We start from the raw sequence: 22,193 nt of genomic DNA, 5'->3' as shown, positions 1-22,193 counted from the left end.
GCACAGGTAGGTGATTACATCAGGATTTGTTTCAAGGTTGTGTATGGCTATTCTTTCTTGTACTGAAAGGTTGGTGTTCTGAGAAAGGGACATGAGGAACAATGGTGAGGCTAAGTTGCCGGTAAGGAATTCCTGGAAGCTGACCAGTGGGGGGTTAGGTGGAAGTGGGGTGGATCACGGTTGGATGGTGGTATGAGAGGCAGGGTTCATTGCTGGAATTAGAGTGGTTTTAGTTGGAGGGACTAGCGACAAAGAAGTGCTTCCTTTGCGGGGATCAGGAGGAGAGTAGGTCTTTGACAAGTCCATTATGGTTAAATTTGATTGTAGAGCTAAAGCGGAGCCTTTGGACAGGACTGAAACTTCTGTGGGGCTGAGTGTTTCAGTGGAAAGGTTAACAAGTGTTACAGGAATGTTTTGGCTCTGGATTTGGATTTGGTGGAGGGTTGGTAGGGAGTTTTGGGGAATGTGGCAAATTGGAAAGATCAGCTAGGCAGTGTTTAGCTGCTATGAGGGGTGGACGAGGAGGAACACTGTGGGTATGGCATGTGTTGGATAGTGGTGCTCTGAGGCGGCTGTAGGATGTCAGCAGATTGGATTACTTATGGAGGTGGTGTCTAGAATGCTCCTCCAGGTGCTGGTAAGCAAGGGATTCAATTTCAGAGATGTAGGTATGGAGTAGAGCTTGCAGAGTAGTAGTATCTTGCAGAGGGAGCAGAGATGGTTCTGGGATGCCTGTGCCATGGAGATGCATTTTTGCAGCACCAGTTTTTAGAACCAGGGATTCACAGAATCTGAAAAGGTGTATCTCAATGCAAACAGGGGGGGGGGGGGGGGGGTTCCATTGTTTAGGCAGCATTTGAGAAACAAGATGTGGGACTGGGTTTTAACCAGGAAAAGGGATACTTTTCTGAACTGGAGGAGAAATATGGAGTAAGGGTCCATTGTGGCAGGAACAAGGTAAACAAAATGGTTATGATGCAGAAATGAGCAAAATACGTGTTGATGGTTGTGAGATGTGCTGGATAAGCAAAGAAACTCATAAAGATGCATAAAAATACACAGTCTTGCAGAAACACGCACAGATACACAAAAATATGCACAGGTACATAAAAATATGCACAAATACATAGAAATACATGAAACTGCAGGAAACCACATAAAAATATGCACAAATACATTAAAAATGTACAGAAATGTAGGTGAAAAGGAACTATGAGGCATGGGAGTGAGTGTGTCGCGATAAGCGAAGAGAGTGGGAGGGAGGGATGGGTTAGGTTGAGGATCAAAGTTCAAGTGGCACGGATAGGTGTGGAAAGAAAAACTCTGAAGTATGTCATGATGAGGGATGAAGTGGGATCAATAGAAATAAATGCAATTATAACTATCAGGGGAAAATATCTGGGGCATTTGACGATGCATCAAAAATCTGCCAGATGAGCATTGATATAGTGTGGCTTGGAAGTAGAAGCAGTTTGGATGGCGGTGAATAAACATGGGAAGGAAGAGAAAGAATGGACACAGAAGAGTAATGCTATAGAGACGAGTGGCAAAGGAAAACTTCACAGGGTTGTAAGGTGGAAGAAAGCTGATCGGAAAAAATCAAATTATGGAAACTCCAGGTAGGAATATCAACAATGTAGGAAAAGACAGATTCCTACTTACTGTAAAGAAGATTTATCAAGTTGCAGAAAGGCACAATTAAAAAACAGTCACATATAGCTTTCAGTGACACTGCGCCTGTTGGCAATCTAGTCTCTGCACACTCCACCCGACAGTGTTCATCTCTAATGGCACCCATACACTATTATCACTATCCCTTCCCCTTCCCCACCCCATCCAGATTGCTGCTTTCATCCCACATGATGTTGCATCCCTGCTTACTGACAAAGGCTGTGGCCGAAACCTGTATGTTTTAATTGTGTCTACCTGCAACTTGACATGTCTCCTTACGGTAAGCAGTGACCTGTCTTTTCTTACGTTGTTGATATTCCTACCTGGAGTTTCCATTGCTTGATTAATCTATTTATAAACATTACGGAGGCCTCTCGCATCTGCTTCTCTTTGTAACGTCTAGGGTTGTTTTTGCAACTGGTCATCAACCTGTCAGGTACTTCCTACCAGGAGCAGCAGCCCCTTTGTTGAAGATGAGCACATAGATAGGAGGACCATGGTGAGCAGACATATCTACCAGGGCAGGTAGCATACAGGCAACAGGCACTGGGTGATGATTCAGCAGCTAGTCTCACAATAGTGTGAGGTTAGTGTAATCAATTCTCTTGGATTCAATCAAGGTGATTTTGACATGAAATATGTTCTTGTTTGCTTTGCTTTGAGTGGAAACACTGGGAGGAGAGTGAGTCCTCTCACACTACGCACTCAAAAACTAAATGTATGACTAAGAGCCAGAGGCCTACATTGTGAAAAATTGGGTACAAAAATCTGAATAAAAAGAGGAGAAGTGTAATCAGAAAATGTTGTCTGACCGAAGTAGTGATATAAGTATTTATGGGGACGTTTGGTACCTGTGGACTACAGAAGTCAAATCAACAAACATGTGGAACATTTTTGACATATTCTGAGATAAGATGAATCTATTGGTAGACACAGATGACCTGGAGAAAGTTCTGTAGATCAATTATTTTGTGACCGACAGATTGCACTGCAGGAGGGGGGGGATCAGTTTTGTCAGCCTGCAGCCAGTCGCACATCACAAGGTGCTGCATGTACATACAAAACAGGCAACTCAGTGAGCACGTGGGACTTTAGAATGAAATTTGACTGGATGGTGGCTGGCCCCTACAACTTAACTCACTGAAATGTCAGTGAGTATATCATTCCCTTAACCGTTCTGTTCCCATGCTTTTTGACATCTTTATTTTGCCAAGAGGGGTGTTTTCACTACCTCAAAACAATTCTGAGATTTAGTGTAACATTTGTTTTCATTCTATTATTTTCAATGAATAACTTTAATACTGAAATAGTTTTTCAGCCTTTTCTGAGTCCAAATGCCAGTTCAATCATGAAGAGTTTTCACAGCTCCAATTATTACCGTGTGATGCAGAAAATCTTTGTGTGTACAGAGTACAGTGTTGCAGTATCTACCATTGCCATGGAAATTTTTAGTGGACACCACCTGGTTCCTCTAACTCAGCTATCCTCTGTCAGTTTTTCTCCATTATCTATGGCACTATGGCATCTCAGGTTTTGTTGTAATGAAGTATTATTTCAGTTTCATATTCATTTCCTTCACTACTCACTTCCCTCTCATGATGCTGAGTAGCGATTAATATTATCGACTTGCTGCTGTCTGGAACATTCAGTCATAGCAGTGAAATGGCATGTATGTGTCTGTCAGTTGCATGCGGTCAGCACAGTAAGGTGGGTAGACAAAAGAGAATGGCAGAAGGAGCTATTGTGTTTGAACATTGCAGTACAATGTGCCCATGGTCATACCATAGATGAAGTTTCCTGATTTGTTAGTGAATCAGTGCAGGCTGTCCAACATCTCTACAAGGACTGGTGTACAGACAACCATGTAAGATGGCATAAGAAACGTGGTCATATAAAGATCATAACTGACAAGTGTCATGATTTGTCAATGACAACTGATTTAAAACCCAACAGGAATGTCTGTTATTGGTGAGAGGAGGCCTAACTCAACCAGTTTCAGAGTGAGCATTGCAAAGGTAATTGCATGCAGTGGAAACATGGAGTTGGGTAACTGTTAAAAACCACTGCCTGCTCACACCTGCTTGTAAAGCTGCACATCTTCAATGGGCCAAACAATGAACTGAACTGTAGTTGACTGGAAAATGTAGTGGTCCAACAATTTGAGATTTTGCCCCTTTTTCAAATTATGCAAGGCATCAAGTACACAAACAGCCCAATGAGGCTTTCAACCCAGTGTGTGGTAGGTGGTTCTGTGACGTTTTGGGGCTATTGTCTGTACCATGGCTTGCATCCATTCCAAGTTTACCACACACATGAAACAGGATGAAGATTCTTGGAAACCAAGTTGTGATCTTTCTACCACATTTTCACAATGTGTATACTGCGAACACCCTGGTCTTCCCAAGATGACAAAAACTGTGTTCACTGATCTGTGTACATACATTTCTGGCTTGACACTCAGGCAGCCTCTAGCACTTCACCTGGCCCACTAAGTTCCCCAGTCATTATGCCAAAGGAAACGTGCTCAATAATCTGGAAGAGCCAGTAATCATAGCAATCGACATACTACAAAATTTCATAGCAATCCAATAGTCAATGAGTGGTTTCAGCTGGATACGGTATACTTTAAGAAACTTGTGGATTCTGTTGCTCACACAACTGAGGCTATTATCAAAGATAGAGGTGGTGTTATACTGTATCACCATGATGTCTCTTATGGATGACTAATGCTAATGTCCAGTGTGCTTACAATGAATAAATAGACCCATTCTCTTCGATGGAGAGTGCCTCTGACATAATAAGAAAATTTTCAACTTTCAGATAGCTAAAGACGGTAAACAGTAAGGAATTGTTAAATTGAAGAAAAAGATGGGCTGTTAAGAGTTTAACTTCTTATCAATACCATTGTTATTAGAAACAGAGCATAAACTAAGAAAGTAAACGACGGAGTAGAGAACTGACCACCTACACTACTACAACAGTGCTTTTATCCAGTTTGCCTACCCTACAGCTTCCAGGGGGGGAAAAATTATTTTCAATATTTCATATATAATTATTGACTGAAATTAAAAAACTTAAAAATGTTGTCATAATCTAATCATTAAGAGGTATAATCTTATGTTAAAGGTTTAACATGATAAATATTACAGATACAAACTGTGAATGTGTTCAGGCAGCATAACTCACTGCCCACAAATTACCTCTTGTATTCGAAAATGAGAGCACTTAGTGATTTGCAATAAACTTTACACAATTTCAAGTCTTAGCAAAACTTTTTGTTCATACCCATCACAAAATGATGAAAGGAAAAAACTTTATCACTTGCTACATTCTCACTTCACTTCAGTATCAGGTGTGACATTTTAATTAATTACTTCTTTATTAATAACTTTTTGCAACACATTGTGCAGGCACTATTCACATATACTTGCACTATCATGTCATTGTACTATAAATAATTCAGGAGATGTGACATTTTATATATTGGAACTTGATTCTTTAAAGAAGGTGAGGGTAAGGTTACTGGTGATACTTCTAAATGAACCTGTTGGTGTTTGAAGTGATTTAAGGAAATCATAGAAACTAGTACTAGAACCCTGCTCTTTGCAAAATACGATTCCAGTGTCTTAAACACATTGTTCATTAGGGTGAAAGACAACCTATTGTTTGGTTCTAATGGAGTAATTACTTAGAAGAGGAGAACTGCAATAAAGATAAAAGACCAAAACGGATCTTTAGGTGGGAGTAAAGAAGCTTTACCTCTGAAACAATGTTAATTTGAAATAACGGCTCATAAACTTTCCCTTCTGTCCCCTACTCTATACTGATGTCTCTCAAAAAAGCGAAAGTGAGAGTAAATAAATCACAGGATGGCATATGACAGAATATTCATGCTGTAATAACTTTGTGGTGGTGTTTTATAGAATAGCAATGGTTGTTTTGGATGTTAACCACATAATAAAATGTGAATTTAATAGACTGGTAATACTACAAGGAGAGACGCAATGGTTGGAATACAGACGAATAATGAGCCTTCTGTCACTGAGTTTTGTGTAGTTTCAGTCTAATGTCAAGAAGAACAAACCTCTGTACTGATTAACCACACACACACACACACACACACACACACCACCACCACCACCACCACCACCACCACCACCACATGTTCTCCCATTTTACACGTTTCGCAATTCTGCGCCATAAATTTGTAGGAACTGTGAAAAATCCATGAGATTAATGCTAAAAATTCCCTGATTTTACGATTCTTCCTAGTAAGATTTACCTAATTTCTAAGTTCTTACTCAATGTCTCTATTGACACTGACATTTGGTGTGACTGAACAAGTAGTAAGTGGCACAAAAGACAGACGGTTCGCACTGCGGGTGGTCGAGAGTTAAGGGAATATTTTAGGCCATTTTGGAGAAGACGGACATGAGAGAGAGCAAATGCTGTTGTAATCCATGATCTGTGTTGCCAACACAACTTGCAACATTTAGCTTCACTGTGCAATTATGCTACAACTGCCATTATGTTGTGGCAGCAATGGAAAAACAGGACAGTCGACACAAAGTGTTCCAGATGGAGCCAATAAGTGAAAGGGGCCCAGCTGCCACCTTTTCTTGGGGCACTTATAACTCAGTTTCATCTTTTTGCATGAATTTCTGATGTACTGTATTCGACAACAATATTAATCATTGACCTTTTAAATTCAAACACAGTCTCGAAGAATAGGCTCAGTCAGAATCAAGAAAGCATTGGCCATTTCCAGCTAAAGTGCGCGTCATTTATGTTGGTGGCCGAGTTTAGGTTCGTTCTGCGCATCAGACGTCACAAAACACAGTCAGCCAATGAACAGAGAACGACGTTGCCAGATCTCGACTGCAGAGCAGAGCACCGACGAGTGTCTTCAGTTTTAGAAACGTTCAGTCATAAATAAAGTAATAGAACAAAAGCAATGTCTTGATAGCAGACTTTCTTTTATAGAAAGTTTGGAAAAAGCATTCTTTATACCAATTGCTTCATATTCTATTAATTAATTAAACCAAATAAGCAATTAACACTCCTAATTCAGGCGATAGCAAGGAAAGGTGTTTCTATCAATCTCACGAACCCCTGTTTCGCAATAAAGAACAGCGGTAATTGTTTATTTCCCATTGTACTTCGACGAAGTGTGAGTAATTCATAGTCATACCAACAGTGTTTGTCGGTATTTTGCGTGACGTGTTACAGTCCTCATGGAATAACCTTGTAGGATGAGCTGCATTAGCGTAACGGTTAGTAGGTGTAAGGTGGGGGGTTCAAACCTTCTGTGGTACTTAATATTTTCTTTATTTAAAAACAATATTGAAGTGTCTTACTTCACTAATTTTATTCGTTGGAATGCAATTTTTTGGAATTTTGAGTGCTTTGTCTCTTCATTAACCCTTTCGCTGCTGCAGACACGTGCTCCCCGGATTTTGTCATCACTGCACTGCTCGCCTGTGCAGACACATGGTGTTTGCACTGCTTTGACACACTTATCATTCGATTTCACAAGAACTATTTGGCCAAAAAATTTGATTTTTACACATCTTCTTGACTGAAACTTTCCCCCCATAAGTGACTTAATTTTGTTTTGATGTTCAACCCAGTTATTGTGCAGCAGTAGTAAACCATTGCACGAAATTTTGAAGAGTTTGCAGAGGTAAAAAGTCCATAGCGTATACTTTCCGTATGGTCGATTTTAGATGCCACAATGTTGAGAATGAAATGTGGACAAGATACCTAAATTTCATATAAAATTTACTGTATAACAATATCTCATTTAATTTAAGTACCACATAGGTGTCGTATGTAATATTGAGAAATAATCCTTCTTTCGTTACAGTCGCGAAAGACGGAATATTTCTCAATATTACATACGACACCTATGTGGTACTTAAATTAAATGAGATATTATTATACAGTAAATTTTATATGAAATTTAGGTATCTTGTCCACATTTCATCGCAACATTGTGGCATCTAAAATCGACCATACGGAAAGTATTCTCTATGGACTTTTACCTCTGCAAACTCTTCAAAATTTCGTGCAATGGTTTACTACATTTAATGCTGCATAATAACTGCGTTGAACATTGGAACAAAATTAAGTCATTTATGGGGGGAAGGTATCAGTCATGAAGATGTGTAAAAATCTAATTTTTTGGCCAAATAGTTTTTGTGGAATCGAATGATAAGAGTGTCAAAGCAGTCGGAACACCATGTGTAAGCACAGGCGAGCAGTGCAGTGACAAAATCGCGCACACCGCGGAATGCGGGGAGCACGTCTCTGTAGCAGCGAAAGGGTTAATGCGGCCGTGGTGGCTTTACTTCATGAACTGCGCACTCCCCCGAATCTGGGCGGGCATGCGCGAGCCGCTAAGATAAAAGAATTGAACTATAGTAAGCTCTTATTGGCTGGCAACTTGACACGTCACCCAACAGCCAGAGCAGCCATCACACCAGACTGACACGCACAAAATGAGCTCACCTTCTGGGTGGGTAGAGAGGGGTAGTGGCCTTTCAAATGTGGGAGCGCAGGTAGGGGTGTAAATATTTTGTGAAGTGCTGAAAATATACTATTCGTGCAGGTCGTGTGCTATGGCTGAGATGTCACACTGAAATAAGAGCACAGGTTTTGCAATAGCACATTTTAAAGACTTTCATGTTCAAAGCTGACACTATACAATTGCAGTAACTACATACAATACTCAAGCATATAATTTGCACCAAACAACGCTGATCATAAAGACTGGCAACAGTAATAGAAGGCATCAAGTGAAACTGTAGCATTTGAGCTTTCTTTTAAATGGTCTATTGCTACTATCATCACGCCTAAAATAATACTTTGATGGGGTGGAACATATTAGGTGTGGTTCATAAGAAAAGCATTGAACAATAACAGCAATGGTGACAAAGCTTGTCATTAAGCAGGTGTGGGACAATGGAAAGATCTCTCAGAAATGCGTGTTTTGACATTTAATTTGTGGTCATAGCATGTCGGACATAGCTCGGTCACCTTGTAAAGCAGATACCAATCCCAATTTTTGACAAGTTTTTACTTGTTGTCACACATCCGTGGTTTTGTAAGAACTGAGGAAATTCATTACCACAAATTATTGTATAAACATTGTATTGAATATTTAATTTCCTCCACTTATACAGATTTTATACCTTGTATTGGAGAGGATTATGATTTTCAATCATACATGCCAATTACATATGTTTCTGCTCACTGTTGGAATTTGTAACATTCTCCTTGATACTACATCTTACTCAATTTTGCATTTTTTAAGCATCAACCACAGAAACACATAAAATAGGGGTTTCACTGTATGCTCTGAATAATTCTGATACATTGTGCTACTACTGTTTAAGACAGACTCATAAGGACGTATCTTTCTTAAGATTAGCTCATAATAGTTAATATTTTGTACTATTTGTGTTTTAACATTTCCTTTATAATCATATATTTGCAATTTGGTATATTTGGTACAGATATTGAGTCTATACTTTAAGGATTGAATCTATCCTTACACTTCTTTGCTACAGCACAACATTGCTGATGGGGATGTCTCACATTTCTAGGAGGTACAGATTGGCGCATGGAGATCATTTAGAATTTCAAAGCTCAAGACTAATTCTGTATCAGGGGAGTGTTTTAATTGTAGTGTGAGTGCACTCAGAAAAAGTATGGATATGTTATTTTAATTCAAAGTGGAATAAACCAGTTGTTTGGAACAAAAATGTTCATGTATTACAACCTCATCACTGTTTTTAGAATATTTTGGAAGAGAATGAATTACAGAAGTGTGGGAGGTGAGATAAGGCTTTCATTGTAGGAAGTGTGGTAAATGAGATAAGGCTTTCATTGTAGGAACAGTGTGGTAAATGAGATAAGGCTTTCATTGTAGGAACAGTGTGGTAAATGAGATAAGGCTTGCATTGTAGGAACAGTGTGGGAAATGAGATAAGGCTTGCATTGTAGGAACAGTGTGGGAAATGAGATAAGGCTTGCATTGTAGGCTTGGAGCCAGAACTTCAGTTATTGGAGTATCTTCCTTAGGAGTAAGTTTGTACCCTCAAAAAAAGTGGCTACCTATGAATGTCTGATGCCTAGTTTTCTGACTAGACAGACAGCAGCAAGTAATAACCAACTATAAAAGCAATAAACAGCGCAGAGAATGCTTACACACTACAGATGAACAGCAACTTTTGAAACTTCTGCCAAGGTCTAAAATGAGACACGAGTCGACAGTTGAAGGGACATCTAGAAGTTGTGCTACAAGTGCTTTCAAGTTCACAGAATGAGGTCTGAATTTCAAAACTTATTTAGGTTTTATCAGACAGAAGGAAAACACTTTTTCCTAATTGTATACAACTCATGCCTGAACAAGTGGTATTGTTTTCTTTATCTTTTTTGCCTGCCTATTTGTTGATGCATTTTTCAGCCCTTGTGGCTCTGAAAAGGCAAAATTTCTGCAAGCAAGTAATTCAGAGTGGCTACTAAAACTTGGGAAAAAATTTCTCTGAGAATTCTGGGTGTTGAGGAGGAAGGTGGTGTCAAGAAGCTCCTGGTAAATTAAAGGTGAAAGGAAGAGGCAGGATGCACATGGAGATGGGGGCAGCATACCACAATGACTTTTCTTTCCTCTCAGCTGAGCTATATACAAGCCACAAGCAGTCGTTTGGTCACAGGTTTTAAACATTGGCAGTTTATTCAGAATAATATTCATATAATTTACACACTTTGAGATGTTAAATATTTTAAAATTTTTGATTTGTAAAACTCAAAGTTCAATCTCAATAATAGATTGCAAATGCAAAATTCCTTGAGATTTCCAGGTTTTCCAGAAGAATCGTGTTGGAATTAGAAGATACACTGTCACATACTTTAACGGAAATATTTTGGTATGAACTGACAGAAGAGTAACTATTTTAATCAAAAAATAAGTCTTTCAAAAATATTGTTTACAAAAGAAATTTTAGAATTCCAAAACTTCAAATACAAATTTGAAATTGATTTAATACTATCATTTTGTAACACTGAAACAGTATTTTCCGAAAAATGTATACTTTTGCTGACACTTATGTTTTAACTAGGATACTGTAGTAATTAAAGAGCTGTATTCTTCAAGAAGTTCTGTCGCAAACAGCTAGGTTATAAATAAGCACAAAGTGCAGCAACTGCAGCTCAGACTGTACGAGGTTTTAGTCAATAATATGTTTTTGACGTATTCAGAAGCTCACGTCTTCAGATAAGATTTGAATTAAAAATTATATTATTCACGAATTAAAATGGTGAAACATACTTCAATCAGTATGACAAGAAACCCATCCCTACAGACAATGAGTGGGAGATGATCTGCAAACTATCTACAAGACATCCAGAAAAGAAAGTGCATCCACTTATATTTCTTTCATGTTATTAGTATATAGTACGGCAATGGTTGTTTAGTTACAGCACAAGTATGTCCAACTTTATTAATAAAGCTTGCCTGAGAAGGAAAACGTCAAATCAGAAAAAATAAAAGAACGTCAATGTAAAACTACCTTCAACATTGGTCAACAGAAATTTTTAACCTATTCCTCTCTCAATATGTGAGACTACTGTTATCATTTTGATGGATATCTGCAAGTAAAAGGAATACATGATATTCTATGTCATGAAGACATTGTATATGAAGAAAAATGATTGTGAAAGACACACTTCCATAATGGCAATTTTCCCAATCACCACTACGCGATACACATCAGAAACTCCCGAACTTCATTCCTGTAACTGAACATCAGATTGTAATTTATCACAAGCATTACCACCCTCCTTCCATAGCAAAACACAGCTACTTGCTTAAGTGTCATGGTCCATGTTATTACATCTGTTTGATATGCTGCATTTAAATTTTTAATTGAGCACAGTGAGAAAGTTACGTATTATTATGATACTAAGAACCAGCACCTCAGATTGTCAGTAAATAACGTTTCATGTCTTGCTTAATTTTCTGTAGATCTACAGATGTTAATTTCTTTTAACAGATGTTAATTTCTTTTAAGTTGTTATTGATTTATTACCACAGCAAATAATGAAATTATTTTAAGCCTATAAGACATTCTTCTGCAAACACCTTGCTGTGAAGCTCTCCGTAACTTACAGTGCTTGTTACACAAATTTAGGGTAAGTTTATTGTTTATATTGAAATTAAGCTTGCTCCGATTGTAGTAAAAAAAATTAATTCACTCTCATAATTAACCTTATCACTCAGAGGCACTATGGTGTAAAATACATCAATCTTCCTATCCAAATTTTGTTAACATGCTTTCTGCAACAAATATGGCTAAGGAGTATGATGAATTATAATTACCGCATACACTCGAATAATCCGCGCACCCAAATTTTGAGGAAGAGGGTAAAAAAATTATTTTTGCTTTAATTTGTTTTATTTACAAAAAAAATGATCCAGCGTTATGATGTATTCAAAAGTATGTATAATAACTACTGGTTTGAAGCAACGCTGCTGTACAGGTTGATACATCGTTGAAATGCAACCGATTCAGCAGTGTGCAGCTGGCCGGCTGGCCCATCAGACGGGCGGGCGGCCGGGAAACATTATCACCACCAGCCAGGACTCTACACGTACCTACAATATCAAAAAAATAAATGTGAATTATCTTGTTTAAGAATTTGTTAATACGGTATGTGCAATGAAATATTTTAGTCAATACCGGTATGTTTCCTCTCTTACCACTCTATTCATCACTTTCATTGTCATCACTAGAGGGAGAATCATTGTCGTCTTCACCATCTTACCATAGAGCATCGTCCTCTGTTCCATCCAGTGAATTTGTGATTCCACATTTTTTGAACGATTTTTCCACCGGTGCTTGCGGAATGGAGTCCCATGCACTTTTCACCCATTCACAAATCTGGGACAAATCTGGCCGTTTGATTTTTCCACTAGGTGTGAACTTATGGTTTTCATCAGCCATCTATTGCATAAATCACTGTTTAAGTGCAGCTTTGAATGGCCGATTTATACACACATCTAGTGGTTGTAGGACGGTTGTTAGGCCTCCAGGGATAATGACCAAGTCAGTTTTCCCTTTTTGTAATTTGTCTTGCACTTCCTTAGTTTATATCCGCGGAAGCTGTCCAGGACCAACATGTTGCGTAAATTCAGTAACACACCTGGATGACATTGCCAAACATGTATAACCCAGTCAATTATAAGTTCATTGTCCATCCACTCTTTCGGATTCATTCTCACTAATGCCGGTATGCCTTTAACTGATATTTTCGGAATAGTTTTCCTTGGGAGGGGGGGTTCAAATGGCTCTGAGCACTATGGGACTTAACATCTGTGGTCATCAGTCCCCTAGAACTTAGAACTGCTTAAACCTAACTAACCTAAGGACATCACACACATCCATGCCCGAGGCAGGATTCGAACCTGTGACCGGAGCGGTCACGCGGTTCCAGATTGAAGCGCCTAGAACCGCACGGCCACTTCCTTTTAAATATCATGTAAGTTGGTAGCTTTTGTCCATCGCCAGTTACACACATCACTGTACATCTTTGTTTCTCACTGCAGCCAGTTCGTTATTATGATGCTGGATTCTCCTTTCCTGCTCACTGTGTTGTTGAGCGGCATCTCAAAATAGACTGGCATTTGATCCGCATTACCAATTTGCGATAATATATATGACTGTTTACGGCGCAGATTTATCACATAACGATGAAAATTCACAATTTTTTCCTCGTAATAGCCTGGAAGCCGCTGAGCGATAGTAGTTTTCCTACGGAATCCTAAACCATTTCGGTTGAAAAATCTTGATAGCCAGCCCCGGCTAGCTTTGAAACTGGTAATGTCTAGTTCTTTGGCTAGAGACAATGCTTTATGTTGGCACATTTCACTCATCACCGCGCATCCGTATTGTCACTTCTCGTCTACATAATCGCAGAGCCTTTTCTCGAGGTCCTGATGCTTTGCTTTTTGGCTGTGAAATGCCTGGCGATTACTATTAGTTTCTTGAAGCTGCCAGTCGTGAATACAACTCTCACTCACGTCATATTTTCTTCCTGCTGCACGGTTTCCAACATTCTCTGCTTCTTCAATAATTTTCACTTTTTCTTTAGCAATGTACGAGCGATAACGAGAACTTGTAGCCATAATTAACAAGTTTGAAGACGTTAATACTTCACTCCTAACGTGCTACAGATGCGTCACAGACAGGCCGCAACAATGCAATAGTATAATGGAATGTACTGTTAGTGGCGGAGCAGTACCAACAATGTTTCGAATAATCCGTGCACCCCAGTTTTTCGTCCTAAAATTCGGGAAAAAACATGCGTGGATTATTCGGGTATATACGGTAACTAGCATTTTTTAAATTTAATTGAAGTAAGTGAAATGGGATCTACACTATTCATTGGACAGTTATTTTTGTGTTATCTTCTGTTTAGCAATAGCTTTTGCCATGTCTCTCTCACACACACATATCTTTTTGTCACATACCAAACACATAACATAAACATCTTAAGCAAATACATGCAAAGCCAAAGGTCTTACAGCTGACAAAGAGAAACTTCATTTTAAATACCACTCATAATGCAAACCAAATGCAATCCTTTTTTGCAAGAATCTGTCTTGAAACTATGAAAAACACCATGTGGAGTTTGACAATAATTACATTATGTATCAGATCATATTTCCTTCCAAAGGAGAAATTAAAACTCTCCAAACATATATCTTGTAATTTTTGATGATGTGCTTATTTTACCCATATCCCATAAATATAGCCTTTCTGTATTTTGTTATTGTTAATACTAATCACATTTGTTGACAATCATTACTACTATTATCATTCATGTGACCATATGTAGCACACATAATGGAAAAAGAATAAGCCGAATTTTTCTTTCTGCTTACCTTTCCCGATGGTCCATCAACTGTCTTCTGTGTTGCTGTAGTGGCATGAACTGTTGTCATCAGACCTTCTATAATTTCAAAATTGTCATGGACAACCTTTGCTAAAGGAGCAAGGCAATTTGTAGTGCAAGAAGCATTTGACACTACATTCATACTGCTATCGTACATCTCTAAATTGACACCACACACAAACATTGGTGCATCCGCACTGGGAGCAGAGATTACGACCTTTTTAGCGCCTCCTTCCAGGTGAAGCTACAGAAATCCAGAAAATATAGGAATATTACTTACATTTATTTTGTAGGGACTTCAATGGCTTCTGGGCCATTAAATATCTTAAACACAAAGAGAGAGAGTGACATATTTCACAAATTACGCACAGTGAAAATTTCAAACTGACTACAGGAAAGATAAATGATGCCTCTAAACAAAAAGAATGAGACTGATAATAAGAGTATGACAGAAATATAACAATACAGAGTTACACATGATGAGAAGCACATTAAAGTGAAAATGAAAACTTGAAATTATTTGAATCTGGATTATTTGGAGACAAGACAGTTGTTGCTTTTTAAATGACTAGACTTTCACCATTAACTTCGAGATTGTGAGGCTATTATTAGAGCTCTCTACATCAGAGTTCTTATAGGACATAAAATTAGCCACCCGTAACTTCTTTTAATATTATAATTAGAATTTTGAAAAGCTTGTAAGGGGAGAGAATCTGTATAATTGAGATGGTTTCCGGTATTCTGCTAATGGTTCTGTGCTGATTAAAACTAGAGGTTTTACTATTTCCGTTTCCAAATCAATGGCATAAAATTTCAAGTACATGAATGGGTAATTCCAAGTGTCACACTTTAGATAATCGTTTTAGTTTACCAACACACAATATATTTTGAATGTCATTGAAACTCATCAAAAAGAGAATTTAATGTCAATTTGTTAGATGATATGGTTACAGATTAAATGTCATACAGTTGGCTATCCCGTGCCAAGTCGCGTATTTCAGAAAAAGTTCCAACATGACTGTCAAAGATTTTTTTTTGAAATTTTGTTTTTCCAATGAGCATAGGCAATGTTTTACTTTTATAATATAATAATTGCAGAGATAGTCCCATTGTTTGAACTCTTTAAGTGCAGTGTTCAATGGTACACCCTTGAGTTTTCAGCAACTTTTGAGATATATTTCTGTGTTTCTCTCTCTCTCTCTCTCTCTCTCTCTCTCTCTCTCTCTCTCTCTCTCTCTCTCTCTGATGTGACTTACCAAATGAAAGTGCTGGCAGGTCGACAGACACACAAACATACACACAAAATTCAAGCTTTCGCAACAAACTGTTGCCTCATCAGGAAAGAGGGAAGGAGAGGGAAAGACGAAAGGATAGGGTTTTAGGGGAGAGGGTAAGGAGTCATTCCAATCCCGGGAGCGGAAAGACTTACCTTAGGGGGAAAAAAGGACGGGTATACACTCGCACACACACAAGCAGACATCTCACAAGCAGACATCTCACAAGCAGACATCTCACAAGCAGACATATTTAAAGACTTTAAATATGTCTGCTTGTGAGATGTCTGCTTGTGTCTGTATATGTGTGGATGGATATGTGTGTGTGTGCGAGTGTATACCCGTCCTTTTTTCCCCCTAAGGTAAGTCTTTCCACTCCCGGGATTGGAATGACTCCTTACCCTCTCCCCTAAAACCCTATCCTTTCGTCTTTCCCTCTCCTTCCCTCTTTCCTGATGAGGCAACAGTTTGTTGCGAAAGCTTGAATTTTGTGTGTGTGTTTGTGTGTCTATCGACCTGCCAGCGCTTTCGTTCGGTAAGTCACATCATCTTTGTTTTATTCAAGCTTTCGCAACAAACTGTTGCCTCATCAGGAAAGAGGGAAGGAGAGGGAAAGACGAAAGGATGTGGGTTTTAAGGGAGAGGGTAAGGAGTCATTCCAATCCTGGGAGCGGAAAGACTTACTTTAGGGGGAAAAAAGGACAGGTATTCACTCGCGCGCGCGCTTGCCCCCCCACAACTGACAATGGTGTACAGCTAGAATGCAATTTATAAACGTGTGTTGCAGCTGCTATGCAACAGTTTTACTACCATGATCTCCAGTGCCTTCGTAATGCACAGTTAAATTTTGAAGTCTGTAACCAGTTTGATTCTATAGTTGTTATAGTAGAAAAACAGGGTGAAATATGCCATAATGAGTCATGACAAGACACTTTTTTTTTTTTTTAATTTTAAGTTCTTCCGAGTCCAACTCAGTTCCCAGTCATCAGCACATTTGATATTACCTTTCCCAGAGAGTACTAAGCAATTGTAGAACATAAGTCAGATTTGAGTACCAACGAATGGAATATGGACACATTTTCAATGCACCTCCACCTTTTCATTCTTTTTAGGGCCTTATAAGCTCATGTTGCAAGACATCTTGTTTTTAGGCAGATTAGAAAATTGTCTTCCTAATGAAAATGGGTTAAAGGAGTTTGCAGAAACTCATAAAAGTGAGCTAAAAAATAACCATTTTTGGCGCTTTTACAAAAATTGTCAACTTGGCTCTCAATTTATAAACTAATACAAAGCATTATGAAATGAAATTTTGTTTGTAAGACCTTGTATTGGTGAGTATGAGCAAAGTTTCAGATTCATCCCTCATTCCTTCCAGGATTTTTCTTCACATGTGTATTTTTTCAGCCAAGTTTGCTTTGACAATGTCTCTGCAAGTATTATATTGGAGAAACTAAAACTTACATGTACAAATGTTCACATAAAATTTCAGCAAAATCCATGATGCTCATGTGGTAACGTCTAGGCCACTTGGCATGGAATGTCAAGACTAAATGTAATGAAAGAAAATTAAGTTCCCAAGAGTACATAACAGAGGTATGACAAGATTTTTCAACATTTTTTTTAAAAATTATAACTTACACTAGCTTTCTCTATTGTGGTGAATACACCAGTACTTTCAACTACATATACCACACTGTTTGCACCCCACGGAATGGATTTGGGATCCTTCTCATTGGAAACTTTTATAGTTTGGCCTGCAACAAAAGTAATATGTTATACATGAATACAGTAATTTGTTTACTAATTTTTGTTTTATAATTATGCACTTGCAAAAGAATTTTTCAGAGAATGGGACAAAAATTATAACAGAATTATTTGCAGGTATTCCTGGACCACTCACAGAAGCAGCACGGAAATTTCATGTAACACTTTTCATGGACCTTTTTCTTTTCTGGCATTAGTCCCAGTTTTGAATTCACATACAATGCATACTTGCCAATAATGTACTTGATGCTTTTTCCTGTCATCGCAATGTAGTTTCCTTCAATATTCTATCAATCTGTGAAGCATGTATAGGGAGTTTGTGTTGTTACTGTTCTGAGAAGAAGATAAAAATTTGAATACCCAGGTAATGAAAAGTACCATGTGGTTTGTAAAATGTAAGTGCTGCCATAGTATTCATATCAATGTGATCACAGTTTGGCAGGTGGACTCTGTGTGGGGATTGTGTTGGAATGGTGGATCAAGGGAGAGGGAGGCAGGAGGATGGAGGATGGATTGTCAGAGGGAGGTAACCAGACTGCTAGCTAGGAATGGAGGGGAGTCAGGTGGTAGGGGCATAGACCAGGGATGTGATGCATGGGTGCAGGAGTTCATGAGGAAAGGTGCACCTGTTCTGTACGATTTATAAAAGGCAGAATTGCTGGTTGTAGTAAGAACATTAATTTAATGATTGGGTTCTCTGCTAAGTTGCTTCTCAGAGGACCACCTCTATCACCATCCCTACATCCTTGTCAGTGAGCTACACCTTCACTACTATCATTCTCATCAAACTGCTGACCATCTTCACTAATCCCATCAGTCCTTTGTAGCTGGTAGCAGTGATTCCATGTATGTCCTGTTCAATCACAATTAAAATGCTTTATATTCAATGCAAATAAATGTCTTCGATCCCCTCACCTCTGTCGATCTATCAATTTCCTTGTATTCCAGCACTAACCCAATCCCAGCATGGAGATCTTTAAGTGCGCCAGTACATACTCTCCTAGACATCTCTGGTGCCAAACCTGTAACAAAGCATTGAGTGTTTACTGCTCAGCCACCTGCACCACCATTTTGTTCATCTCATCATTCTGCAATAACTCTAGTGTGTTAACATTAAACTTTCTCATAATATCTGTGAAATCCTCCACTCTCATTATACCTTCTGAACACAGTACCCAACTGCTTCTGAAAGAAGTGCACTATTCTTCTTCCTGTACAGTTGTTCCAGCCCCAATCACAGTTGATCAACAGTCTCTGCATTACATAACATTTCTGTGCACCTTCACTTGCCCCGTCAAATGTAGCTTCACAATCTGCAACAGCTGCTTATCTGACCAACCCTGAAAGTTGGTGACTTGGGATGATCTGCAAACCCTACCACGTCCTCAGACACCCTGCCACAGAAGGGAGAAACCAAGGTTAGTAACAGCTGGATTCACGCCAAGAACCTCAGACCTCAACAAGCACTCTCAGCTGAGCTACCTGATTCACTGAAGACTGCAAAGCCTCCTCACTGGTGATATCTTGTGTCTCTGACTTTGCCTCTGCCTTGAACTTAATTCTTTTTCAGGACTCAAAAACAAGGAAATAACAAAATTAACAAAGACAGAACAGGTCGTTGCAGAGTACTCTATCAACACATTTATTCTGCCTATCAAGAGCCACCTGGACTCCATAAATGGTTTAGTTGTGTGCCCAAGACAATTACATATAAAGCAAATCACTCCCACCGATACAGCACAAGGGGCAGAGCGCACAAGCAAATTACTTTGAGTACAACACACAGGCATCAAATACTCATCTCTTGCATTCCCGTTAAACCATAAGTAAACCGGCTCCTATGGTCTTGTAAAGGTCACCCCCATATAATTACATCACCCAAATATAAACCTAGCATTCCGCAGCCATTGTTACAGTCAATAAAATTCTTCTGGTTTTGTGACCGCATTGTCCAACTGTCAATCTGTAAAACTACCGACCCAATGGTTATGGAATCAAAGTAATAGATAAAACTTTGGTGACAAAGAATGACTGCAATAGAGGAGGGCAGAAGGAAGTAAAAAACATAGCTCTATTACCGTATGTTCAACGTGTCACTGAACAGGTGGGTGAAACTGTCCGCCAAGCAAACATCAAGCCGATTTTCCAAAGCAACAACAGAATAAAAGACGTTCTTCGCAACACAAAAGATGCAGTTGACAAACTACATGCTGCTGGAGTTTATGAAATCAGCCACGAATGTGCATTAGTGTATGTAGGCAAGACAGGGCAACCCATCAACATGGATATCTGAATACAAAAGATATATCCAACTAAGACAACACGTCAAGTCAGCAGTGGCAGAACACGAGGAAGAGGGGAGCAAACATATTGATTTTCATGAAGCTCACATACTGGTGAAACAGCCTCTGACTATCAGGACGATTAGAGAAGCAATAGAAACAGCCAAGCAACCTGCCAACATGAACAGATAAGACTGGTACTGACTTCCAACATCTTGGCTGGCAGCAGTAACATTGCTATGGGATGACAGCTCACGTGAAGCAATATACACAGGCACACGGGAGACTGCACTGGCCACAGGTACATAAGAGTGCTGGCATGCCTCAGCCGGCTCTAGAAAGCAGAAAAACAATGCATGTCACAACTATCCCCTAGTTCTCCATTCGTCAATTTCCACCAATCAAAATGTTGGGTTTCCACCAATGAAAAGAAATAATAGAAATAGCAATAAAGAACTTCTAACATCCCTTCCCTTCATCCTTAATGGCCTGTCAGAATTAGATAACAGCCAGGTCTGCAGGTATATAGGAAACCAAGTTTCCTCATTCAGCAGTAAACAAAAACACCCTGAAGGTCACTCGCAACAGTGACCATAACATCGGTAGTTTTACATACTGATAAATTGACAATACGGTCACAAACCTAGAAGAATTTTATCAACATCCCCTCAACTTTGACCCCATTACTATCACCACACAACAGCAAAAAACTAGTCTTACTCATCCCGACAACAATATTGCAGGCTGTGTATCAGACGATGCAGTGTGGGGTGGCCTGCTCTGCTGTCGATTGCAGTGATGACGGCCATCCTGACACCACTGTCCAGCATAAGAGGGGTGGTGACAGAGACAAGGGTGTCTGTGGGTAAACACTGTCAACAGCTACAAAGAATGTTATTGATCTCAGGCATGCCTCTCGTCACTGACTGCTTGGGGCCAATCAACTGGTGGTGGCTTCAACTTGGTGCTGATGGGCTGGCACCTTGTGCTATTGAGGCTAGCAGCCTTTTGCAGACTATGGGCATTAACATCAGCATCACATCACGTTTTGCTGTGATAGGCCCTAAAGTCCTCTTGTGCAACTGTTTTGGGACATGAATCTGTGCATGGGGTACAACTCATGTCCTTGGACAGTAGTCGGCTAGCAGCTGTTGTTATAGTGCAGAGTCCTTCTCAGCATCAAAGTTGGCAGGCATGGACAGCAGATCAGCAGTTCTGTGAAGGACTTAGCGCAGATGTCAGCTGCAGCCCAGTTTCAAACCCATGACTACAGCTGGTGGAGCACAGTTGTCTCTCTGTCCAGCATCGTTCTGGTGGTGTCGTGGTACCAATTTCTGGCGATTACAAGTGTTCAAGACTTATTCATATGCCTCCAGTGCCCATTTGTTTCACTAAAAACCTGACGTCTAGCCATGTTACCAAAACAAGGGACTTGCCATGGCTCGGTGACATCACCAAACTCGCTACATGGTTACAGTTGTACAACACTACTTACCGCTGAGCACGGCTATCCTTGGTGCACAATCCATTGGCATGTTGGTTGTCGTACGCTTGTGGCTACCAACCTGCGACTGTTTACACACTCTATGGCGCTTCAGTGCTACTTCTCCACACTTTTGTTAAAGACTGATAATTCTCTAATCAAGGACAGAGTCATGGCACTGTAAGTGAATAAGAAAACATGAATGCGGGTAAGTTACTATGAACAATATAGTGAATGCATTATCACAGCCAAGGAAGACATGAAGCCAACACCCACTTTAGTGGTTCAGGTATACACCAACTAGTTCCAGAGATGTTGATGAGATTGAAAAATCATACAGTGGGATAAAGAAACTATTCAGATGATTAAGGGAGAGGAATATTTAATTGTGATGAGGGACTGGAGTGCAATAGTAGGAAAAGGTAGGGAAGGAAAAACAAAAGGTGAATGTGGGCTGGGCAATGAAAAAGGTAGCCACATGGTAAAATTTTACACAGAACATAATTAATTGTTGCCAACCCTTGGTTTAAGAACCATGAAAAAAGGTTGTATATATGCTAGAGACCTTGAAGGTTTTGGACTGATTACATAATGATAAGAATGATTTTGGAACTAGATTTTAAACTGCAACACATTCCAGGGGCAGATGAACCGTGAAAAAAGGTTGTATATATGCTAGAGACCTTGAAGGTTTTGGACTGATTACATAATGATAAGAATGATTTTGGAACTAGATTTTAAACTGCAACACATTCCAGGGGC

The 22,193-nt window shown here is 39.3% G+C and overlaps 1 protein-coding gene across 1 annotated transcript in view; it reads right to left on the bottom strand.

Annotated features, from left to right (window-relative positions):
* Positions 1-22,193, bottom strand: part of LOC126235301 (glyceraldehyde-3-phosphate dehydrogenase 2-like) — a 108,099-nt gene that overhangs the window by 25,162 nt on the left and 60,744 nt on the right. The window contains exons 3-4 of the mRNA XM_049944026.1: positions 17,541-17,656; positions 14,618-14,872 (exon numbers count right to left, since the gene is read on the bottom strand). Of these exons, the coding sequence (XP_049799983.1) occupies positions 14,618-14,872; positions 17,541-17,656 (371 nt within the window). The remainder of the gene's footprint in view (positions 1-14,617; positions 14,873-17,540; positions 17,657-22,193) is intronic.

The sequence above is a fragment of the Schistocerca nitens genome, chromosome 2 (assembly GCF_023898315.1).
Source record: "Schistocerca nitens isolate TAMUIC-IGC-003100 chromosome 2, iqSchNite1.1, whole genome shotgun sequence".
Classification (NCBI taxonomy): domain Eukaryota; kingdom Metazoa; phylum Arthropoda; class Insecta; order Orthoptera; family Acrididae; genus Schistocerca; species Schistocerca nitens.
The sequence above is the reverse complement of the archived record's forward strand: the minus strand, read 5'-3'. Positions and strand labels throughout refer to the sequence as shown.